This window comes from Chamaea fasciata, unplaced genomic scaffold (genome assembly GCF_029207755.1).
Source record: "Chamaea fasciata isolate MVZ Bird 193981 ecotype frontalis unplaced genomic scaffold, bChaFas1.0.hap1 SCAF_9, whole genome shotgun sequence".
NCBI lineage: Eukaryota > Metazoa > Chordata > Aves > Passeriformes > Sylviidae > Chamaea > Chamaea fasciata.
Window position 1 is genome coordinate 15356023 of NW_027094094.1, and position 26227 is coordinate 15382249.

Sequence of the window (26227 nt, forward strand, 5' to 3'; positions counted from 1 at the left end):
ACCAGCAGGGAACCAAATCAATCTAATATTGCAGCCTCAAAGCTCGGAGGAGGCGTGTGCGTCCCGCACTGCTAACGGGACAATGCGCCTGCAGGGCAAGAGCTGAGCCACCGCCACGTGCTGAAACCTCACAGCTGAGCCCAACGGGGAAAGAACCGGGCGAAACGAGGGACGGAGAAATTTAAAAAAAAAAAATTAAAAATACAAAAGGTGCTATCTTTGGGGCTCACGGGGCCCCAAAGACCGCTGTGCTCCGGCCGGGTGAGCCCCAGCGCCCCGGTTCTCCCGAGCCCCCGGCTAAGAGAGCCCGGCCGGGCCGGGCCGCCCCGCCCGCACGTCCCCCGAGCCCAGCGCCCCCCGCCTCCGGCCCGCGCCCGCCGCGCGCTGATTGGCGGCCGGCTCGCACTGTAAAGGGGCTGGCGATTGGCGGCCGTGGGGCCCGGGCTGTAAGGTGGCCGGCGATTGGCGAGCGGGGGGGCGCGTGCGGGTACTGCCCGGCTTTGTACACGCGCGGCCCTTTAACAATGGGCGCGGCGCGCGGCGCCGCGTGATGGCGGCGGAGCCCCGGGGCCGCCGCGCCGCGCTCGGGTGTCCCGGGCCGCGCCCCGCCGCCTCCCCCGCGGCCGCCGCCACCTCCGCGACCCTCTCGCCCGGCCGTGCCCCGCGGTGGGAGGGGGCGGCGTAACGAGCCGCACTTGTGCCCCGCATGGCGGCCAGCTGGGCTGGGGGGCCGGGGGCGCCCCGCGGCAGCTGATCGCGGTTAACCGGGGGCGAGCCAGAAAGGGGCGAGGGTGGCGCTGCCTGTCCCGCCCTCAGCGAGTGCCGCTTCCTCCCCGGTGCCCGGGCCCGGGCGCCGCGCCGCCCCGCCGATGGAGCTGGAGGCGCAGTGGTGGACAGGACAGCTGGCGGCCGATATCCACCAAGCGCTTCGATACAAGGTAGCCAGGGGGAGCCGGGCTGGGGGCGGCCCCGGCGCCTTTGTGAGGCTCCGGCCGTCGGAGCCGCCGCGGGGGCAGCGGGCGGAGAGCGCGTGTGGGGCGGCCCCGCTCGGCCGCCGGGGCTCGGCCGAGTTGGCTTTTGTAAGCTCGAAACTCGCCGTGTCTTCCTTCCGTGGGCTCTGGGGCTGTCTCTCCGTGGCCGTGACAGCTGATCCGAGCGGCCGGACTGTGCTCCCGCTGCTCTCTGGACAGGGGAAGGGTTCACGGTGCACCCGGTGCTGCTCTTGAGACGTTGGCGCGGGTCCAGGTTTAAACTCGGCAGAAAGCATTGTAGTGTTATTGGAACAAAAAAACCCGACCAACCAAACAAAAACCCAATGAAAGAAACGCGGGGTGCATTAAGAAGAGTAGGGGGTTTAGGCAATCGCTTAGAAGTTGCTTCGACTGTCTCAGAGTTGTTCTTCGGGACTATTTTCATAAAGGACATCTTAACACCCGGGTTGAAAATCAGTTTACAGTGAGTGAACCTACTAAAAAACGTGCTTTTGTTGCCTGATGATACTCGATGAGAGAATTACTTTTCCCGGAGTCGTGACTACTTTACTCTTTTCCGGTGATGGAGGGAAATAAGAAAAGAACAGGATCATTTATTTGCTACCTAAGTTATCTTTACTAAAGCTAAATTACTCCTGTGGAAGGTGAATTATAAAGCTTAATAGGCGGGAAGTTTGTTTGTGGGCTTTTGTTTCACTTCAATAGCATGTTTCAAAACTTTGAATTTACATTAGAACTTTGAAAATTCTCTGTGACTCCATTCCAACTTGATGTCATTAAGTGAAATGGATCAAGTTAATTTTCGCTGGAAATGTAATTGTACTCAAAATCCTACTTGAACACAGCGTGTGAGTGCACAGTCGATCTCATAACTTTATTCATAATAAGAGGACAGCACTGCTGTTCTGCTGCGTACAAGAAGAGGTATGACTACTAGGCAGGAGCCTGGAGGGTTGGGGGTTTTTTCTACCGGTCTAAATTTTGTATTCAAAATAGATTATAGCACAGATTTTCTCAAATGTGGTGTTTCTAGGACCTTTGTTTAGAGGGGTACTCCCCCCAAATCTGAGGCCGAGTGATCTTAACTAACTGCCTTAGAGCACACTGTAATCAGTGTCAGTGTGACACCAATCAGACTGGGTCAGTGTTTTAACATAGACACCAGGTCAATGTTGGTTCACACACACCCTATTCCTCTTCCTAAGGTTCAGCTGGCTGTTAGTGGTCTTTTCCTGAAGGCATTAGCAGAAGATTTGGCAACTCTAGAACATGCAAACAACTAAGTACAAAGTCTGGTTGCTCAGATTGAGCTGTAGCAAGAGAGGAGTTAAACTATTGAACTTTGAATTGAAGCAGCTGAGGAATACTTGCATGCCCTTGCTGTACAGCCTTTGCAGCAGAGGTAATTCAACAGACTGGGTAAAAGCTGAAGTCACTCTGCCCAAATGAAAGATGTTAAATTTTAAGTTGTTAATGTTGTGCAGAAACAAAGTATTTTTTAGTTGTTCTGCAATACAACAAATAGATTTTGTTCACTGAAAAGGGATTCTGAAATGATGGGAACAGAAGGAAGAAGGGAAAAATCCTTTGAAACTTCTGTTGCAAATATTTAAATATCAGCTGTCTCTGATACCACTTCAAACTAAATTATGGTTTTAATAAAATTACCTGCTGCTGTCCATCCAGGAGCTGAAGCTGCCCTCTTACAAAGGCCAGTCTCCCCAGTTACATCTGAGAAGATACTTTGCAGACCTGATTGCCATTGTGAGCAACAGGTTCAGACTCTGTCCTGCTGCACGACATCTGGCTGTGTATCTGCTGGACCTCTTCATGGACCGCTATGACATATCCACACAGCAACTGCATGTGGTTGCTCTTTCCTGTTTACTTTTAGCAAGTAAGTATGTGGCACCAAACTTCAACTAGAGTAATAGATTCTCCTGCCAAATGCAAGGCGTGTCCTGGTGGGGGAAACAAAGTGGTTATAAATGATGAGCAGTGCATATCGGTTTGGCCTAATTGGTAGAGCATTTCTTTAGGCTTGTTTTGATTTCTGTTGGCACCTGATGAAACCGAGGGTGGGGAAAAAAAAACCCTGTGATTAAAAACTAATGTTTATATTTGTAAGCAAATTATTCTAATATGAACTTTAAGACCTGTGTCAACTTTAAGACCTCTGTCGTAGGAACAGATAGACCATCTTTCTAGGGGTATATTAAAATAGGTATGTCCTGTGCTGGAAATGAGAAATTTGCATATCTGTGATAAAGAAATAAACAAAATAAACCATGTGTAGACTGCACTGCATTCTGCTGATGATGCTGTATAGTTCTAGAATACTCCAGATTTTTGTAAATGGCAATGGTATTAAAGCAAGCTAAAGCTAACATAAATCCTGTATTGTCATGTATAAAATACAGGTAAAATACATTGGTGAATACACAGTACTCTGAAGACAGAATTAATTACAAACACTCATGAACAATGCTGCTTATATTGCTTATAGGTTCTTGTGGCGTGTATCCATCTTTCAACATTTGTGGACCCCTTTTCAATATCCTGGAAAAAATATGGGTGCCATTTGCTGGGAAGCCTGCTGGCACTTGTTCTTAAACCAATAGATTCAGATACTGGTCCTAGCAGCAGAAGTATCTGTTGGTTCAGTTTCTGCTCATCTGTTTCTCTGAATCTATTCTCATTTTCCCCAAAAAGGAGTCTAGGCCCTCTTTGCTACAAAACTGGAGTGGAGTGGTGTTGGGACAGTTTTCATCTTTTCACTGCATCCCGTGTCCACCAATACAGCTGTTCAGCAGAGCAGTTAAACCAGAAAAGGGTTATTTCAGATTCTGAGGGTAGACTTTGACTAGGTGCCACCAGCCAGTAATCTTCTCTTGGCAAAGGATGTCGTGCTGAGTATGAAAACGTTGCCTCAGAAACCACTGTAATCCATTTAGGAAAATGGATTGGCTTTGAGCTAATGCTGGATTTTCAAATTGAATTCATGCTCTGAAGAGAATTTTTCATTTGTTTGTTTTAAATAAACCTCTGCCATAGTTCATAGCAAGCTGCAAGTAGAGATATCAAAGTCTGGAGTACTTGCTCTTCTGAGAAGCAGTGTATGGGTTGGTTCAGAGAGAAGCAAAATGCTGTTTTATGAACTTTTGCCCTGTGTGGCTTAAACAAGGAGTTTAATCAGTGGTGTAGTAAGTAATGACACTGATATATCTGATAAGATTAAGAAAGTAATAAGAAAAATTATTATGTGACTCCTGAAGTTTTTATTTCTGTAATTACTGGAGTATGGGAAACAAAAACTAACAGACCGGCTCTGGTATTGGATTAAGTCCTATATAAGTACCTCCACCACTGAAAAAAGTAAACGTTCACGTATGTTCAGTCCTGCAAAACTCAAAAGAATGTGCATTTACAACCTATCATGTAGTACTGAATAGAGAGTGTAAGATGGAAAGAATTTGCAATGAAATTGAAATAGCACAACCATATGGCAAACTGTATGGAAATGTGACACTTGTTTCTCTTATTAATGGGTTTCCTACATACACAATGTTGCTTTAGGCTAAAAACATACAGACCTGACAAGTTAAAAGTCCAAGGAAGGTTGCAACAGTGTATGTGGCAGAGGGGGTTTTCAGATGCAAGTTACTGAAAATCCACTCCTTTGCCAGGTCTCAAATATAAAACTGCACCTACCATAGCAGGCATTAAAAGCAGCCAGGTTGGCTGGACTCTAGCTATGCTCTAATGAGTTCTAGATGCAAAAGGGGTGTGCGAGGGCGGGAGGATGATTAAAGCCAAATGCTCTTGTGGTGTGTTTGCCAAGTCACATCAAAGTGGTATTTCATTGATGATGGGGAGATGTTATATACTAATTTGGTGACAAAAACTTGCATATGCAGTGTCAGTGATGTCCTAAGATTCTGCTTATCGTGGCTGGCTTCTGTGTGTCGGCATGGGAAAACCAACAGGAAACATGGCACTGCACAACATCTGACACAGTGTTTGACATTATCTGCTGAAATTTAGCCCATTTTAGTACATACCTCTTTCTGTCTCTAATGCCATAGTCCATTTGAGCTTTGCATCTACAGGAAAGTCTCAAGCTTGTTTGACATAGTAGAATTGAAATATGACCAACAAGACATTAGCTATAATCCATTTTATAGTTAATTTGTGCTGAACCTTTTTTTTTTCCCTCCTCTTTCTGTTCACCTGAAGGTAAATTTGAAGAAAAGGAAGACAGTGTTCCCAAACTTGAACAGTTGAACAGCTTGGGTTGTATGACTAATATGAATTTGGTACTAACAAAACAGAATTTGCTTCATATGGAGTTGTTGTTGCTAGAAACATTTCAGTGGAATTTGTGCCTCCCAACTGCTGCTCATTTCATCGACTATTATCTATCTATTGCTGTCCATGAGACTGATCTTCATGATGGCTGGCCAATGGTTTGCTTAGAGAAGACTAAGTTATATATGGCAAAATATGCTGATTACTTTCTGGAAGTATCATTGCAAGGTGAGTTCCAGATTTCAAGTAATGACTTCTTTGTTGTCTCGACAGACAATGTCAAACTTAAACAAATTTTTTTCTCATTCCTTTTTTCTAGATCACGAATTTTTAAATTATGCCCCTTCTTTAGTTGCTACTGCATGTGTAGCTTCTTCAAGGATTATCTTGCGCCTCTCACCCACATGGCCTACGCGGCTGCATCACTTGACTGCCTACTCCTGGGACTTCCTGGTGCCATGTATTGAGCGACTCTTAATGTGAGTTAACACCACTGGCTTTTTTTGAGCCCATTTCTGCATCTGTTATGCTTAATTGCTGCCAACAGTGCAATTACATTTCTTTATAAATTTCTGTTCCTCTGTTCTGAAAATACTTACGTATTAGGAACACATAAGTTTGGTAGATACGTATTGTTAGACAATAACTGTTTGGCTCTTTCCAAAAGGGAAGTCTTTATCGGATCTAATATCTTTCCTGATCTTTCAACAAATAAACTTCTGCCTTACATTACCACTGAAAATCTGGGATGCTTTGAGCATCTTCAGTAGCTTGTTCCCAATCTCTCTAGTCTGCTCCGAGAGCAGATAGTGAAGAGTACCAAAGGCATAGGAGCTTTTATGGAGAAGACTGTATGCCTTGGAAGTTCAAGGCATGCTCCAAAGAGATGATGAATCAACTGTGCAGACCGTTTGAGTGGCCAGCTTTATGGGAGGAAATGACCAGGAGTTTGTATCTATTTTTGCTGTATCCATTTTTGCATTACAGCTGACACGAGATAAAAATGCCAGATTGCCAAGTGAACCTTCCTGGGAAGGCATGTTACACAATCTGCTTTCCCTCTACAGAAATTTGCTCTTAGCCAAGTCTAATACAGTTGTGATCAGTAGAAGCACAGCTGTATCTGGAAGAGCCACATCAGCCTTAGAAATGTGACATTATCGCCCTTGATGGCCTCTGTTGGCTTCACTCATATGTATAATGAAAGGAGTAGTACCTAAAGCATGCAAGTGCAGTTGCAGAAATGTTTTCAGTACTGCTCTGGAACAGAGGGGGAGCACCATCAAAAAGAAATGAAATGTGTAGGTGGTATCTGCTTAAGCTCAGCGTAGAATTGAGAAAGAGAGTGTGTCTAGAGACATTTCAGAGTTATAAATCAAAGGGAATTCAGATGAGCCATACTGGATAGTCTAGAAAAAAGGTGAGAGGAAGGAAAAAAAAAAAGTGTTTTTGCTCTCCAGACCAGAATCCAATATGAATATGCATACAATCTTTAAGTACTGTCATGTAGATATTACAAACCTTTCTGGCTGTCTTTAGAAACCTTATGCTCTGTTTCATTTAAATGAGGTAGAAGCAGCAAGTTCAGGTTCTGATAATTTGGCAATTTATTGGGCTACTAAAATACAGTAGCAAACTTTATTGCACTGTAATTCTAGATCCTGCTCTATTACATGTGTTGTACTTGGCTTTTATTTGTATTTTTTATTGCTATACAATGAAGTGAAATGCTGAAAAGAAAGACTGTACCCTAACCAAATTTTGAAACCTTAGGTGATTGTAAATGATAGCTAAACTATTTTTTTTAAGCTTTGGAAGCTGTCAGATATTTGCACCACATTTTAGAGTGCTCTTAAATGTTAACTCAAAAGAGTTTAAATGATATTAATATCTATTTTGATGCATTTTGTCTTTAATTTTGTTTTAGTGCACATGATAACGACGTGAAGGAAGCAAACAAGCAGAAAGGACAACAGACTCAGTCTGCCCAACATGCTGTGTTTCAGCCCCCAGCCCCAAGTGCCCAGCAGGCCAATGCTCAGCAGCACGTACCGCAGTATCTGCAGGCTCATCAGTCTTCGTTACAGTACCACCACCCAGCATCACAGCAGCAAAGCTGCCAGCAGATCTTATCATCCACTTCCACAGCCTCTTACTCGCTCCAGACTTGCCCTGCTGCCTTACACACCAGTGCTCAGGCTCGAGGCCACATCCCGAGCGGCGCTGCCATGTCACTGGCTGTGCCACTGGAAGTGAAGCCATGCATAACTGTCTCCTACAACCGGACGTATCAAGTGAATGGACGATATTCCTGTATTACTCCCTGCTTTGAGAGGTGATAAGTACAAAATAGCTTTGTGCTCATTTGTTGGGGGTGGAGAGTTGTGTGGAAAATGGTTTCGTTTTTTTGTTAAACCTCAAAGAAGTTTGAGGGCAAAAAGTTAAATAAAAAAGGTGTCTTCCCAGAAAAAAAAAGCAACTGGATTAGCAACTGGTACCACAGCTCAAATAACAGCCTGCAAGAAGTTAGCACGCAGACCATCCTCCGAAAAAGAATCTGTATGCTTGGGGATAAAACGTTCTTGCTCTGACACTTAAAATATTCTGCTTCTAATGTGTGTCTATGAAATACTACTCAAAAGAAAAACAGCTGTGGACTAACTACAGACTTACCTTTTAATGAAGGAGATATGCAGTATTATTTTGAAGACGTTTATGTCATCCCACCGTACAGTATTAACACTTGCTTTATACTGAAACAAGAATCCACTGAATGCCAGACTTCTACAGGTACATGGAGATCACAGGAAGAAACAAATCTCATGTGGCTAACTCCATATTCTTGCCCCTTTTTCACCACTTGTGTTGGTTATGTGCTTTAGGCTAACACACGTGAATTAACTGGTATTTTGACTAGCTCTTTAAGTTTTGTACCTTACAGGACAAGACAGTATATTTTTGCCTCTTTTATCCTCCCTGTCTTTTTTGTGTTTAAAGTAACTCTTTCATACTAACTCAGGGACTTTTCTACTCATTACTCGGTGCTGCTGGTTTGTACACTAATTGGGTATAACTCGGGGAAGGAAGGCAGAGAGGGAAGAGACTATAGCAAGTGGAGTGGCTTTTCTTCAGGGCATCTATGCAGAGTACCAAAGGGATATGTTAGTGTTCACAGAATGTAGATGTGAACTAGTACCCAGCAGTGTGATAACTGAAGAAAAGAGAAAGTTTCAACTGAACTTCTACTGTACCAGAACTACTACAGTGGCTGTGATTCCTCTGTGTATACACACACAAACACATGAATATTATTAACCAACAGAAAGCATCCTCCAGTTGTACTGACAGTATCATCCCTACAGAAAAAGTACAGTTAAATGCTGACAAAAAATCCAGTTCTGTCAGGTTTATAGTGGAGGGAAATTCTCAGGTAATAAAGGGGCAACTTTTTCTTCTACTATTTGGGAGTTCCAGAAGAAGATATAGAGATTTGCTCTTCCAAGTGGGTGAATCAAAAATATTTTGCAGAGTGAACCGCTTCATCACAAGTAAGGTGCTAATTATATAACTTTATGGGATTACACTATCTCCTGTGGAGTGGATAGTCTGAGGGTAGAAAGCTTCATCATCCACCTCTTGGATGAAAATTATGGTAGAGATATTAACAGAGATGGTTTTTGGGGTCCTTTGTGTGTTTGTTGGGGGATTTTTGGGGGTGTTTTGTTTTTTAAATACAAGAAGATATCAGACTTTCTCCTGTGGAAGAATGTGGGAGGAAGTGGTAGGAATGATGGGATTCTTACTACTTTAAAATATCTTTACAGTATATGCGCTTAAGGCTTTTTTTTGGTCAGTTCATTTGTTCTTTTACCATCTTCTCCCCTGTCCTAGTGGCAGCACTTAAAATCATGTACCATCAAATGACAATTATTGTGAATCTTACAGAAACTGTTTTAAAAGCAGGGGCAATTAAATTACATTATCAATACAAAGATGAAGGCTTTATCACCATAATGTTCAGAATGGAGGGAGGACAGCTGTGTTCATTCTTTCTGGGGCTAAATTGTAACATGCTACAAAAACCTATTTATTGTTGAGGAAGAAATCCTGTTTCTCTTGTTTTGTCTTTTAAATCCCAATTTTTGTTGTGGGCTTTTGTAGCATAGATGTGCAACTCAAGAAGAATAGGAGGGTGAATGGAAAAGATGACCTTCTCCCTTTTATCTTAGAGAATCAACTTTGAAATAGACATAGTGTGGTCAATTCCTTATTAAAATGCAAGTTGGTTTTGGTTTTTTTCCTCTCCTCTCTTCATCTCTTAATGAATATTTCCCCATGTCTGAGAATAGTGTTAAGTAGAAACTTCCCACCTCATAAGATGCCATGCTTTTTACTCAGCACTGTTACCCATTTTAGAGGGAAATGGACTTCTTTCTGCTGATTTTGTTTCGTTGCAATGCTGTATCCAAGTCCTCAGTGCTCTAACTACCTCTGATGCTATGAATGTACAGTCTTGTAATAGACCATGACTTGAAATAACAGCAGATGCCTGTAGCAATTTTTTTCTGTAAAATCTTTAAATCAGCTAACTTGTCATCTTTTTTTGTGACACAGCAGTATAGGCTCTTCTTTTTGGGGGTATTAGTAAATTTATCCCATAGGCATTTGATATATAAAAATTTAACTAATACTTAACACTGGAATTATAATGGGTGGGGGGCTTATTCAGTTAGTTAATACCATGGATTTACATTTAATAGGGTATTTTTTATTTGACTATTTTAAGACATTAGGTCAATTGTAAAAAGATCCACTACATGCTGTTTGTTTTTAATTTATTACTTAGTCTGAGTTTTTTTCTGACACTACAGCTGCATCATGACTACAGAGAAAATGTACACTGAACAGTTTCAATCTATATTATTTAAAAGGGCTTTATCAGTGTACATGAAAAATACACTGTTCTTACTATTAGAACCAAAATGTGTTTTTTATGGCATAAATAAGAATGGTGCTTCTAAATGCAAAATGTCCAAAACAATGGAATCTTTGTGAGTGCTATGCATTCAACTTATTTTTTAAAATAAAACTAGTTTTGAGTAAGAAGGCTCCAGTGTGTCTTATGCTTTGTATTATGTTTTTTTTTTTAATATATAAACTTCTTGCCCTGAAGCTGTAAGGACTTCTCTCCCTCCCCCCTTGTTTTCTGTGACATATAGTAAGCTTCAGGAACACTCAGACTTCACAATTGAAAAAAAAAAAAAAGAGGAAGGAAATCATGCAGGAAGGGGCTTTAAAACAAATTGCAGCCACAGCATATGCTAAATATTGTACAGTTCAACAATGACTCTAGTACACAGCTGTAACGAAGAAATGAAGAACAAAAGAACTTGAGTAGTTCAAGAGCCAGTGGGTGAATTCATTTTGCTCTCATACAAAAAAGTAACCATTAATACTGGCAGTCTCAGATTTCTAATACTAGAAATTATTTAGGAGATGTAGGAATAGCCTCTTGTCAAGAGCTACCAGCACTTGTGTTATTTACAATAGCTGTGAAGGCTCAGTTATGCTGCATGCAGTATGGAATCACATGATGCATCCTAGCACAAATATTTTTGATTGTTTTGAATTTCTGATAACTGCTGCTTACTAGAAGAAGTTCTATTTATTCCTAACAGTGTGCACATTTCATATTTGTAGCAAGGCTGTGATTATGGCCTGAGTCACAAAAATTAATAAGCTTGCTTAAAATTTAATCTGTCTGAAGTTAGAAAATGGAATTATGAGGCCTCTTAGCTTTCACCCATCCATTTAGGAATAAACCACTGATACTGAAAACTTTTTTGGAGGACCTAGGGCCAGAGGGGGAGAGCAAGCTGCACTCCATCCCTGTAAAGAACAAGGGCAATGCTTTAATATAATGATAGCATGCACATTACATGGGATACTTTGATCTGGAAAGTTTTGTCTTCACTCTTAAGGCTGCAGAAGTCAAGTCTGTCTAGACTGTGGCCTTGAAATCTCAAGTTTTTATTTTTTTTCCACTGTCGTTACAAAATAGGAACTACCCCTGACATTTATGAGTCTCCTAACAACTACAAGGACTGCCAAATACTTTTCAACACTTCAATAGAAGTCTCCGCTTCAGATTTGAAATTGCAAGTCTGAAGCTATTTTTGTTTGTACATAACAAGAAAAGCCTTATCTCTGCTTCCCATGACCCAGGTTCATTATTTACTTTGTATGTGAAGATATTTATGGTCTTCCAGCATTGCAAATTTAGCTTAAAGTATAAATTTTAAAGTCAACATTTTAGTGACTGACACTTCACCAGAAATAAAAACTGTTTGCAACTGTAATACTGTGGTTAACATGTATACAAGCCAGAAAGTAATGTAGCATCTTCCTTTAATAATTTATTAACTCCACATTCTGAACGTTCACAGGAACAAAAGTCTTGTGAGTAGATAAGGCCTTATCTGAGCGAGTGCAAGTGCCCAGTTTGTTGTCCTGTATTAAAAGGTTGTTAACAGCAATTTTCAAAACACCAAGTAAAGCAGCAATAACAAAATACACACCATTATTTTTAGTCTCCCTCTCAGTGATATTTTAGAAATTAGGGCAAATTGTGTACAATTGTGAAGCTTACATTAGACTATTTGCTCTTTCCCAGAATTAAATGTAATGTAACAAATTTCTATAACTTAATACGAGGCATGCATTCTGACAAAGGAAAGCATTTACTACTGAACATTGAAAAAAAAAACACCCAAACCAAACAATGTGTAACTGAAAAATTTTCTCCTTAAAGACCTTTCTCTATGCACCTTCAGGTATCTAAGTATCTTTATCACATTTAAGAAAACAAAGAATATATGTAAAGCATCACTTAAAAACTTTTAGAAAATTAAAATATAAAATTGAATAGAAGTAATTGAAAATTACTGTATGCACAGTTACACTGTGGACATTTTGAAACTCGAGCTCACCGGACTGGGTACTTTAACACTTGCCCACCCTTCAGTTTGACCTACAGATGTATTAATGAGACTCCCTGCAGAAGAGAAGGACAGATTGTCAATCTGCCTGTTGTTAACACAATGTCATGAGAGATTGTGCCAAATGCTGTTCTGCTTTACCCTCTCCAACCACTATCAACTTTGTTACTTAGAGAAGAGTTCTCTATTTGTTAAAGAACACTAACAGCAGCAAGGTTTGCTAAGTGCTGTTGTATGCTTGGATGGACGGATTTTGCAGGAGGATGGATGACACACCAGACAGCACCACTGCAGATTTCCAGAGGTGGAGAAATTCTTCAGAAATACCACAGGGCCTGAGTTTCCAGGGAAAGTGCCTATATTTTGGAGAGCAGTTCTATGCCTCTGACCTTGCATCCCATCTCAGTGCTCATATCTTATCTTAGCTCCTGTTTGCTGTGGTGCAATAAGGACAATCTCCAAGGACTTGGATATTCTGTTCCCTTTTAGCTGAGATTATGAATACCTCGAAGACTTATCTGCACTGACAGATGAAGGAGTGGGCATGTGGCCACGCATCCAAAAGACTGCTGAACGACAAATGTGAAAACTGGATAAGGCCCTACTGGGAAACAGGTTCTCTAACTAGCAGAAAAGACCCCTTTAGACTTCTATAGCTGGGGATAGGTTATGTGCTCTAAAGGGATCCTCCCACAACACAGAGGTAGTTGTACTATCTCCTGGGAATTTCTTGTTAAAAACCCTAAGACTTGAAAGAACCAGCTGCTAAAAAGGTAGCAAGCATGCAGCACTACACCTACAAGAGACCATCAAGAATTTTTTTCACTTCCTCGATCAACCAGACTGTGAGAACACCAAACTAGCTTGGAAGCACTTCCACTGCCACTTTCTCTTGGAAAAAATAGACTGTTTTGTTTGTTTTCATAACCCGTCCCTGTTTATACATTCCTGTTTATACTTGATGTTAGTACATGCCTTTTTTTTATTTTTTTTTAACAGGAAACCATCCTATCTCCACATTCTTAACTTCTCCCCATTCACAAAGCAGTCAGTATTCCAGAGAGGATAAAACAGTATCAAACTGTTTCTAACATATCACCTTGCAATACAGCCTCATTAAGAGATTCCAAAAGAATTTTTCTAGAGTTAGTACAAATGCCATTTCCCCTCCTTACATCGACACAAAGTGGATAACAGAAATAATGTGTGCTTCCATTAGAAAAGAAAGTAAACATGCTATTTAGCCTCCTTACATACTTACAGTAATATAAAACATTTAAACCAGTACTTTTTTCTGCAACCTTTTGCATGTTGTTCTCTGTCCTTTGGTAAAAAGGTGCAGGGCAACTCTGAATAAATCTAAGTCTTTCATATGTCAAAAGAATAGTTACAGCAAAAATCACAGCTGTCTCAAATACTACTGTATGTTGAAAAAACAGGATTAAAGACATCAACTGCCATAAGTATTTCATTTTACCTCACTTACAATTGCAGTGACTGCAGTGACATTGAAAAAACGGTATGGTTTAAAAGAAGATTCTAAGACCAAACAGCAGAAGAATGCAAAATAATAAGATGGAAAAAAAATGGTGTTCTTACTCATCTCACCATTATTTAAAAAAAAAAAAAAAAAAAAAAAAAAAAAAAAAAAAAAAGGCAAGGAACATTAAGTAGAACTGAAAGGCTATATATTTAAATCAAAATTAACTAGAACAAATTATCACAGCTTTCAGTGAGGGCAAGAGCTTAGCGGGATTTTCAACAGATTAAACCCTTACATAGCTAATGAAATCATTCAGGATTAAAGCCAAATACTAATGGAGGTAAGGAAGAAATATCTCTTAATGCAAATTAGTCAATAGGGTCTATGATGGGATTTCTGGCACCTTCCACTCAGTGAATCTGATTAAATGCAGAAAGCAGAGGACTCTCCTAGGCTTGATACAGTTACTTTTCAGTACAATTTTGTGGTATAATAGATGTGTATATTCAGTTCAGCTGAGCACTGCACATGCTGTATGCTTTCCTAGGAACAGAAGTAAAGATGTGCAAACATTTATTGAATTAAAGACTTACTTCTAAAACAGACATTCCCCAAAGTACAAAATTCTTTAAAAAACATCTTCAGGAATAATGATAAAAATTACATTTTACTGGTTCAGCTTCCACAGCCACTACTAGCAAGTTGTCAATTACAGTATTGTCAGTCAAAGAGTGGGACTTGATGATCCTTGTGGGTCCCTTCCAACTCAGAATGTTTGGTGAATCTGTGAAATTCACAACTTCAGCTCTTTTTACTGGATGCTAAAATAACTTATTTATGTTGGGACCAACATTTAATAGCTCTTGTGGCACATTTGGCACTTTTAACACAGTTCACTACTAAAACTCTTTTTCCTCCATTGTTGAACCAGAAGTTACTATTTATTCCATTTGGAAATTGTGCTTCATGTTTCTTTTAAAAATACATGCCCTTTGAATAGCTATTTCTTTTAGTATCCTATAAACTAGAACAGACAAATTACTTTGATTTGTAACTTCAAAGCCTGACTGCAGAGGAAAATTATGTAGGTAAATAATATTATGTGCTCCAAGGCATTAGGAAATCATTCAAGGTGTATCCAAGTAAAACTTGTGGTATAGTCACATGAAATCCACTGTGATTAATGTATTTTTGCTCATAGGTTTGTACTATATAAAATCATTTTAATACAGTGTAAGAGATGGTGTTTAAGGTATTAAATTAATTTGATTCATAGTATATCACTTGAAATAAAAGGAAATTTTAATTATTTTTATATTCCTCAAAGGATTCTACTTGCTAAGTTCTGTAAAAGGACACCAACGCTTTAAGAACAGTAGTGGACTTTTCGCAGGAGGACATGTCCTGTGACAAATTATCTTGGGAAACCCTCTTCTAGTCTCAGAGAAGTAGAATAGAAATCTTGGAATAATGCACTTAAACATTTACAATCAAAGGAACTTGTAAAATTAAGTGGACTTGGCAGACTTTACCAACTTACGTGATTCTACGGTTCTATTCTATCATGTTAAGACATCTAGGATTCTGTAATTCACTTTCCATGGCCCTATTCAAATTGAAAAAGTTGATAGTTATTTTAAAATTATTTCAATAAGAGGACCTAAAACAGCCTATTAAACATTTTATTGCAAACAGCCATATTCTGAATACCTCTTAACTCAATTTTTTCTTCCAAACTTCCTACTGTATATATCCTCAAGATAGTAATCAGCTATGGCTGAACACAGGGTCTGGAGCTTGAATAGAATAGAATCTAAATATTGTGACTGAACTTTCTATTCTTCTTGGAATTCTTTGTGTTGCTCAGACAAACTTGATTTCAATTTCTCCTTGAGGCCTCCATGCTCTCCTCACCATGAGGGAAACTTGCCAGCACCTTTCATTGCAGTCACAAATCAGACAAAGAAGTGCTTCCTCAAAAACAGCCTTGGGAAAAGTCTTTTTTGGAATCATGCTACAAAACTAGGGAGCTGTCTTCATATCAGCTCCAAGACATATAGAGACACCAAGAGTTCTCACAAACAATAACACCCATTGGAGCTGTTGGTATGATACGTACTATTGGACACTGTAGAATGTCATCACTCTGAAAACCTTATCACCTTATTTTTACAACAACAAAAGCTCCTACAGAGTTTTGCAAATACCACACAAATATTTTATATTTAATTTTTCATGACTTTCAGTTGCTCCAGAGGAGCTGAGAAGAGAATGATAACTGATCCAAGCCAATTCTTTCTCATATGAGTGAATGTGAAACCTAAACACATCCTATCAAAAGCAAAGATGCTATAACTGTGAACACAAGGCCAAAACTATTTGTTGGCAAACTGAACAAGAAACAACAGTGCCACTGGTATAGATATCAGAACTGGTTTCTCATATGCTAGCTTGAATCTAGCCAGTTTCCTTAACTCAAGATGGAGCATAGAGTTGATACAGTCATATAATTTCCAAATCTCCCAGAAGTCAGACATGATTTTCATATATTATTGTACTTTGAAGTAAGCACTGCTGGATCCAAAATGATGCTGTGCACATCAAAGACTCAAGAGTCCTAAGCGCAGAGTTCACCTTTTCAAACTGATACAAAAATGACATCTAGCAAAAAATACCCACAGAAGAGCAAAAAAACTATTCCAAATTATAGTTGCAGTATCCTAGAACAACTTCAGTATCAGTTGAAGGGTTCTCAGTGTTGTGAGCACTTTCTCATTTCACCGCTTCTCAAATTTCCCTTCTCATGGAAAGAGAAGCTGTCTGCTTCACATCAAAGCATGTGGAAAATTCCCTCTGATGACAGATTTGAACTATCTGGAGAACAGTAACACAGCATTATAGGAAACAGTAACACAGCATTATAGGAAAAGGTTGTCATAAGTGAAAACATGGAAATAGTAGTCTTGTAAAGGGGTCTCGAGCATAGCACAGAGAAAGATGGAAACCTTAAAATATTATAAAGGCAGAGATGTCAGGTTCCGGTTCCACAGGTAAAGCTACAATACTAGTGTTTTTCTGCCACCTACTGATACCTTCCAACTCCCTTTTTACCTGGCAGTTTACTCATAAGATATTCGATAGAAGAATGGGTGATTTAGCTGCTTCTGACATCTGCACATGCAATTATACATTTCTGTGGAATTACTAGAATTTTTTATCTACACCTCTCCAAATAAGTGTGTGATGAATAGCCCTGCCACTGACAGGGCAGCACTCATGTGGACACATATGTTTACAGGAAAGGTATAAAATAATTTTATAATATCCATAAAGATAACAACTGCATAGTTAGTCAGGAAGGGATTTTTTTCAAGGTCACCATGCTACAAAGGGTTTGAGAATTGAAAAGTAGGTACCTCAAACTATCAGTCTATGTGTCAGTTGCGTATATCAACCATCACAGTTTTTTTTCCATTTATGTTCTCTGTATGACCTGGGAACCTACACCATTTTTTATGGCCTCATCTGCAACTATCAAGAAAAGCATAAATATTAACAGGAAACTATAAAAAATTTCCATAAAAATGGACCTCAAAAACTAATAACTCCCAGAATATACCAATTCTCTGCATGAGAGAGTTTAAAACCCATTAATTTCATAGCTAATCTTGCCATAAAGACGGAACACTATGAAAATATTTATTGCCAAAAAAATTTCCCTACTTTATTAGTTTAATGAATGGGAAAGCTTCAGAAAGAGTTGTAAGAACCATTTACAAGAAAACCTGCATTCTAGAGACAGAGTGAAGAAAGTCAATTTAACCCCCTAAACACCAACAGCCTATCAGCCTCTGCGCAAGAAAAAACATATCTAGTAGGGGATCCTGACCTAGCAGATATGGGCACATCACAAAAGAGTCCAGGAAGTTGACTTTTGATAAATTTAAACTGGAAGTACATGACAGAAATAAAGCATTGTGATATCTAAGTATTAGGACAACTCTTCTAGGGGTGTGATAGATATTTCCTCATGATACCCAATTTTCGAAACAACTTACTGAAAGAGGAGCTATAAGACTTTTTAAGACAGGATGCCAGGTTCCTTTGGAAATTTCTAAATGTACCTGAAGAGTTCACACTTTAGAGTACCCAGAATTTTTCCCAAACAAGAAACATTTAAAAGGAATAATGTCCATACTGCTGTAGTGCCACTGCCTCTGCTGACTCTTGCTGGGCCTCAGAACTCCATCTCATGATAAATTGTGACAGCTCAGTGTGAGGGTTCACAAAGTTTCATAGAATAAACAATCTCATTGATCAAGAATGTGAAGTATTGCAGTCTACAAAAATCAGCGTGCTAGATGCAGTATCTAATCAAAATGTTGGTTTTTAAAGTTTTTACCCAGAGCTTCACTTTCCAAACACTTAAATTGAGATAAAAATTGTTAATTTTGTTCAAAGGACCATATAATCTAGATATGTATCCAATACCTATAAGTAAAATTTGTATCCAATACCTATAATAAAAATATTTTTGGATTTTTATCACATAATTTGTACAATTAACTAATACATCTAATATACTTCTAATTAAATTAATCCAAATGTGGTGAAAGTATAGATAGATCTAACATAGATAGTATAGAAAGCATAGATAGATCTGACATTTACATTGATAATGAACAGAATTCTCTGTTACATAAACATGTAAAAGAACAGGAAAGATGGATTCAGAAAATACAAAAAAAAAGTCAGAGATTGAATGTAACACAACTTACCAAATATAAGTTTAAAACAAAGACTGTATCTGAAACACCAAATTCCTGAAATACTGTATGTTGTATCTCCCTATAAACAGAAGTTTTACTACTGCAACAGCTGGAAGCATTTACACTTTTTAATATCTTCTTCAGCAACAGAGTTAAATTCTTCTTGCAGCTGTTCAAAAGTATTTTGGAACAGTTTGCTCCCCGGATCCTGCATACTGTGAAAGAATGTAAGGGCAAGGCTTGAGGCTTTTACAAATTGCCTCAATTTCAAAATAACTTTTTTCTTAATTAACCTTTACAGACTTTACACAAATTTCTTCAAGACTTCTGATATATCTTTCTGACTAGTACCAGTAGCATAAGCATATGCTAGTACACAGCTTATCTGAGCCAGAATTATTTATCAGATCTAATTGCAATGTCTTTTAGTTGTAAACAAACTCATACCTTTTTTACTGACGTGAATTTTTGAAAAGTAGAAAAATTTGTTTACTTTTACTTTAAATTGTATGCAAATATTTTTGCATTACAAAAATATTTTTGTAATGCAAAAAATTATAATATTTGTAATGCAAATATTATGCATTACAAAAAATTTTACAATGTCCTTTTCTAAGAAGTAGTATTGCAAATTAAAGATGTCTCTTACAAAACAATTTCTTTTTTTCTTTTCATTGGATTATCAGATATTATTGATAATAACCCGTTAGTCACAAGATGCATCTGACATGTGGAGCACAAGCAGGGGAGCTGCACAGGACACACTTAAATCCAGCACAGCCCTCACACACCAGAACTGCAGCCTGAGCTCTGCAGGGTTAATCCGAGCTCATGCAATAAACCCACTGCATTCAGAACATCCCGGAGTTACTGAACCTGCACAGGACATCTGTGTGTCCTGGAGAGGACAGGACCTCCATCCCAGGCACAGGGGTGACCTCTGTGCAACTGCAGCAGAAGATACAGCTTCCTCCACTCGGCTATTCTGGTGCGAGACCTAATCTCAGCCAACAGTTCTGCTCTGGGGTTTTAAATAACTGTGATAACTACTTCAGTTTGTTCCCATGCTTTTATCTATTAAACTTTTTAAAAACATAACGAGCCTTAACTTGGTCCCTATTATTTCTAATCTTGAAGCCAAAGAACTTGCATGAAAAATATTAAGGGCATCTACATTTACCCTGATACAGTAGGGACAGTATGTATTTTCTTCTAAAAAAACATGTAAAGATGGACTATCAAAATCTGCTACACATTATCATAATCAATTCCATCACATATGAATACCCTCATACATGAATACTGAGGATATCTGGGATCAAGCTCATTGCTTTAGACCATTTGGTAAGTTTATCTGTGACTGAGCCATCAAATTCTATTAGCTATTTCTGCACTGATATTTCTTGGCACATTAAAAAAAAGCCATCTAGCATTAATTGCAGGACATTTAAAGGACCAAATGTTTATTGCAATAGAAATCTCTTATAATGTAGGCAATTTTTAGAACACATTTCAAATTCTGACAGATTAATCAGATTACCTGGTTTAACATCATAGCTATTTAAAAAATCGACTAGGAAGCACTAAGAAACCTTAAACCAACTTACAAACAGTTCCCACAGATCTGAACATGAAATTCTAACAGACTAGAATGCTGATAAAACTTAAAAATATACAATTCATTACCACCTGCATCAAGCAGAATTTATCAGCTGTGAAACAGGTGCTACAGAAAAACACTTCCTTCATCAGGTGCCCGTGATAAAGCATGCATGAGTTTGCCTGACATCAAAGCATGTAGTTTCTTTTTTGTCTAGAAAGAAAGGTACATCTAAATTAAAATTTGTTAACAGAATAGAAAAAGCCAGTCAATAAGATTGTATGTGGATATATATATTTAACATATTTGAAAAGTCATCCTCTCTGCCCCTCCAAATAAAGTGAAACTTCCACTTGATTCTAATGGACCATAGAAACTATGGCTTTCAAACAAAATGCACACTTTGCTACCTCATAGCCATAGCAACTCACCTGAATTTTAACATCTGAATGGCTGATGAGCTTGTATTTCCCTGTAGGAGGATGCTTTCTTGAATTTAGAGTTAATGGAGGAGAAAAAATGAATTCTCTAAAACCTTCAGAAAACATGCTTCACAAACAAGTACTTGACAAAACAGTCAGAGGACAACATTGACAGCCTGTCAGATCAGAGTTCAAAGAGGACTCTCTTTTGTGAGGAAATATCATATTCCTGGGTGTCTCCTTTCAGGATAAGGACATGGTTCAGAACCCAGCCCAGATTTTATCTGTTTTGGGTTTATTTTGAGCTGTCACTTACTGTAGCTGTAACAGAACTTACTACAGAAAGGGTACAGTCAGGGACTTGGGCACTTTTAGTACAAAGCATGCTACTTTTACTTCAAATCATTTTACAAACAGTAAAAAAAAGTAAACTGGCCCACCTTGACTGGTGTAATTTTAAAACCACCTGAACACTTCACAACCTTCCCTGTGGCTGCCCCAGTAACACTACATCAGTTAATTCCAGCCATTTCAGTACAAAAGAGCAGAAAAATGTACCTATAAAAGTAGCAGCCACTTTTATTCAGGGATTAGTCATTTGACATCTAAATTATTTTCAAAATTACTATGAAGAACAGTTATATTTTGTAGACATACCCCCCATTTTTTAAGTAGCAATGGCTTTTTAATGGCTACAAATGCAAATTTTCATAACTGAGTCATGAAGAGATCTGCACCATTATGTATGAGTACCTCCATCCAGCAGTAGATTTTTCTCAGCAATTATTTTAGATCATTTTCAGATAAGTAGGAAGGAAAATACTCAAATTTCAGACCATCAAAAATAATGAGCTGTGGATTTCCCAATCCTGGAAGTGCTCAAGACCAGGTTGGATGGGGCTCTGAATAACCTGTTGTAATGGAAGCTGTCCCTATCCATGGCAGGGGCTTTGGAACCACATGATCTTTAAGGTCCCTTCAAATCCAAACCATTCTAGGACTCTATGATTATACGACTTACTACTGATTTACAAAAAGTGCTTCTGTGTGATAATAATGTATCCATCTGGTGACAGTTATATTAAGGTCTAATTTTTATCCAAATTTTCATACATTTAACGTATGATTACTGATATTCTACATGATAATTCTTCCTGAAGTATTATCTGATACTAACACATTAGTAGTATTAAAAGATATTTAATTAAATTTATCAACTAGGTTTGTAATTTAAGTGATTTTTAAAGTAAGTTTTATAACAGCTGAACTAATCATATTCTGTCAGTCATTTATACAGTCTCTTATGTTTTCAATTCTTGAGGGTTGATGTCAACCCTCCTACAAACAATAGTATTTCTCTGAACCTTATTACATCAGGACAATGCAAAGCAGAGATATTCACAGTGTGAGTAAATTAGACAACTGTATTTTAGGATCAAGATCAATTTGGTACCCAAATGCTAAATATCTGATGAATATCCGATATTTTGACAAATAGCACTTTAGAAACTAACTAAGGAAGATACTGATGTGCTGAAGCCACGCTTATGATTTTAAAATATTTTTATAAAATACTTGTCCAGTTTATTTGTGTTCCAACATGTGATTTGCAATCCAGAAGAGCGAGAGAAGAAACAAGAAGAAGAGATGTAGTCAGGAAACAGAAACAAATCACCACAAGATGAATGAAGAATGTCTGAGCAGAGGGAAAGAAAGTCAATGGGAAATTGCAGAAGACTGAATTTAGTACTGGTCACAGCTTTCAGGTAGGATACCTGGCAGGTAGATGTGCCTGACCTGACCTGACCTGACCTGGGTAAAAAAAGCACAGTTGCTGTAGCAGGCACTGTCATCCTGGACTTACTCCAAAAGCAGGGGGATTGTGAAGAGAGGTTGTGAACATACACTTAAAGTTAAATGAGGTCACAGGCAGCTCCAGCAGGACCAGGACATCAGGTTGTCCTGGTAAGTTCCACAAACTTCCTCCAACTACTAACAAAATACAAGTGAGCAACAATTTGTATACTTTTTTTCCTCTCATAATATGTTTAATAATATACCTAAATACATATATAAGTTTCCTTACTGATCTCAGTAGAATAAATACTTACATGTCCTGAGGAAGACTTGTTCTACCAGATGCTCCATTCAGAGTGGTACCATTAAGTATAGAGCAAGGTACAGAACTGTCACTCTAAATGCACATCATGTATGCCAGACCAGATTTTCCAGTTAATAGCAGTGCCATTTGTCTTATGACACAGCGTAAACAGCAGAGAAGCTGCAAAAAAAAAAAAAAAAAAAAAAAAAAAAAAAAAAAAAAAAAAAAAAGTCATGGGTCAGGTTATAGGTCTGTCTAGGCACTATTCAATCTCCAATAAAGACAATAAAATGCATCTGCAGAGCAAGTGAATGATACTTTCTTTAAGTACTCTTTCAACATTAGGTATCTTTCAACATTAGGTAGTCTGTATTTTGCATAGTGCTGTACCAACATTGTTCAAGTAGGTGCAAAGTTGAGGCTGAGGTGAGGGGGATGGCTGAGACAGCAGCACAGCTTGCTCATTTAGGGGAGTGAAAGTATTTACAGAGGTTTGGGAGCATGCCTCCTCAGCAGTAAGATCTCACACATCATCTGGAGTTATAGTACTACTGCTGCTGAGAGAATGAGAAAACTAAATTCAGAAACCTCTACCTTAAACTATGGGAAATGCCACCAAGTTCAATGGAACTATTCAATATAAGCATGTAAAAACTAAATTAGTACAATCCTAACAGACTTGTTTTGCTGCACAATAGCAGGAAATATGTAAATAAGTATTTTTATTGTACTACCTTCCTGCAGGCTCTGATTTACAAGTCTTTCTATTTGTTGCCTACCAACATCCTCAGTGTCTCCAGCAAGATACGGAAAACAAACCAGGACAAGCTTCCAGTGGGGCATAAACCCCATTTAATTTTTTTCCCCCACATGCTAACTGCTTGCTCAACTGCTGTCATGTTTTCATAGGCGAGTGCAGGCTTTAAGGAGCGGCAAAGCCCGGCGTTTGTGCCGTGTGAGGCTGAACGCGGGGTGTTCTAAGGAGCCCCAAGGCCCCGCGTTTGTGCCGTGTGAGGGTGAACGCGGGGTGTTCTAAGGAGCCCCAAGGCCCCGCGTTTGTGCCGTGTGAGGGTGAACGCGGGGTGTTCTAAGGAGCCCCAAGGCCCGGAGTTTGTGCCGTGTGAGGCTGAACGCGGGGTGTTCTAAGGAGCCCCAAGGCCCCGCGTTTGTGCCGTGTGAGGCTGAACGCGGGGTGTTCTAAGGAGCCCCAAGGCCCGGAGTTTGTGCCGTGTGAGGGTGAACGCGGGGTGCTCTAAGGAGCCCCAAGGCCCGGAGTTTGTGCCGTGTGAGGCTGAACGCGGGGTGTTCTAAGGAGCCCCAAGGCCCGGAGTTTGTGCCGTGTGAGGCTGAACGCGGGGTGTTCTAAGGAGCCCCAAGGCCCCGCGTTTGTGCCGTGTGAGGGTGAACGCGGGGTGTTCTAAGGAGCCCCAAGGCCCCGCGTTTGTGCCGTGTGAGGCTGAACGCGGGGTGTTCTAAGGAGCCCCAAGGCCCCGCGTTTGTGCCGTGTGAGGCTGAACGCGGGGTGTTCTGAGGAGCCCCAAGGCCCCGCGTTTGCGCCGTGTGAGGCTGAACGCGGGGTGTTCTAAGGAGCCCCAAGGCCCGGAGTTTGTGCCGTGTGAGGCTGAACGCGGGGTGTTCTAAGGAGCCCCAAGGCCCCGCGTTTGTGCCGTGTGAGGCTGAACGCGGGGTGTTCTAAGGAGCCCCAAGGCCCGGAGTTTGTGCCGTGTGAGGGTGAACGCGGGGTGCTCTAAGGAGCCCCAAGGCCCGGAGTTTGTGCCGTGTGAGGCTGAACGCGGGGTGTTCTAAGGAGCCCCAAGGCCCGGAGTTTGTGCCGTGTGAGGCTGAACGCGGGGTGTTCTAAGGAGCCCCAAGGCCCCGCGTTTGTGCCGTGTGAGGGTGAACGCGGGGTGTTCTAAGGAGCCCCAAGGCCCCGCGTTTGTGCCGTGTGAGGCTGAACGCGGGGTGTTCTAAGAAGCCCCAAGGCCCGGCGTTTGCGCCGCCCGAGGCCGAACGCCGCCGCTCATCTCCCCACGGCCGGGGCCGCTCCCAGCGCGGAGCCCGCGGCACCGGCGCCCCCTGGCGGTGCCGGGCAGGGCTGCGCCCCGGAGCGCCCAGGTCGGACTCGCGCTCACACAATGGAAACGAAAAGAATGACTCTTTTAATCTACATTGCTTCTGGCTATTATTGCGTTCTTTCAAAAGTCAGAGTCACGTGAAGGCTTCGGTGAAGTGCTGTAAAGAACCTACCACATTCAATATTTAACACTTATTGGATCAAAATCATTGGGTAGTGTCTCACTGTGCTGCTGAACAGAGAAAACAGATGTTTTTCAGAGAGCTGTTTTAACTTTTTTTCTGAAAGTCAAGGTCACCTTTCCAAGATGGTTGGTTTACAGCACAGCTCACCCGTGATTACTTCGTCTTCCTTCAATCTATGAATATAATCAATCTGCCTACAGGCATCCCTCGAAAATGCCTAAATATTTATTTGTAAAAAGTCCAAGCCAAATCATTTGATGCAAGTTTCCCCTTTTCAAAAAGGACTCTGCTCTCAGCTGTGGTAATGCAAATCCACACATTCAGAAAGAAGAGCTATTACTGATCTACACCAGCATTGTTATTAACAAAATGTTGTCTTCTGTCCTTTTCAATTTCTACTGACATCCCAAAGTCTCAGTTTAAAATGAACTTCAATGAATGATTCAATTAAAAATATAAGTGCTGATGTTTAGTAATTATGCAGTAAATATAAAAGTGAAATAATACTAAAAGAAATATGCAAAAATGAAGAGGTATGACCTATCAGTTTGTACTGAGCAGCAAGAGTACTCATCCACTATGGACTGCATCACAAGCAGTATATGAAAAGCAGATTTTTAAGTTCTATAAATGAAGCACCTCAAAACTGCTGCCCCAAAGCACCTGGTGAAGGACAAGACTGACCGAAGTCTTTGAGAAAAAAGATACCACAGAGCAAAGAAAAACATAGTCAAAAAATATATGCTTAGAATACTTAATGTACTTGCTCCGCGAGCCATGTTAAGTGATACCGTATCAAGTATGAATAAATACCCATTAACAAGCAAATTATGACGACCAACATTACAACAGCTGTTTCACAGTAAATGACGGTTTAACTTTTCAGAATGTGCTTTTAGTGCTGACAACCACCCTGGCTGCCACGCACCGACACCAACTCAGAGCAGTGTGCAGCGAATGATAAACTTCAAGAACTTTACAAACAAAAATTAATTGGCTTAAGCAAGAGAGATGATTAGCTGGTGTTTAAATGTACAACACTGGCACATCCTTGACTAGCAGAGCCCATTTCGAAGCATCCCGCCGTAGAATAGCTCGGCACCCGCACCCCCAAAGATGCGGCGCGCCCAGGGATGCGGCGCTCCGAGGACCCGCCCGGCCCCGCCCCGCGCACGCGCGGAGCCGCCGCCGCCCCTCGCCCCATTGGCCGCGCTCCCCGGGCCGCGCTCCCCGCCCCGCCCCGCCCCGCCCGCCGCCGCCGCCGCGCAGGCGCAGTCGCGGCCCTTTCGGGAAGG

At 40.4% G+C, this 26227-nt stretch overlaps 1 protein-coding gene across 1 annotated transcript; it reads left to right on the plus strand.

Annotated features, from left to right (window-relative positions):
* Positions 1 to 577: 577 nt before the first annotated feature.
* On the plus strand, positions 578 to 10406 carry CCNJ (cyclin J). The gene is made up of 5 exons (XM_066191166.1): positions 578 to 938; positions 2679 to 2889; positions 5229 to 5528; positions 5620 to 5779; positions 7228 to 10406. The coding sequence occupies exons 1-5, from the start codon at positions 870 to 872 to the stop codon at positions 7637 to 7639; spliced, it is 1152 nt and encodes a 383-aa protein (XP_066047263.1). The 5' UTR covers positions 578 to 869; the 3' UTR covers positions 7640 to 10406.
* The last annotated feature ends 15821 nt before the right edge of the window (positions 10407 to 26227 follow it).

Excerpts from the sequence above, each read along its gene's own strand:
- CCNJ (XM_066191166.1), top strand. The coding sequence starts at position 870 with ATGGAGCTGGAGGCGCAGTGGTGGACAGGACAGCTGGCGGCCGATATC. Across the intron at positions 5,529-5,619 it reads TCTGGAAGTATCATTGCAAG|ATCACGAATTTTTAAATTAT; the intron begins GTGAGTTCCAGA and ends CCTTTTTTCTAG. Across the intron at positions 5,780-7,227 it reads TGTATTGAGCGACTCTTAAT|TGCACATGATAACGACGTGA; the intron begins GTGAGTTAACAC and ends ATTTTGTTTTAG.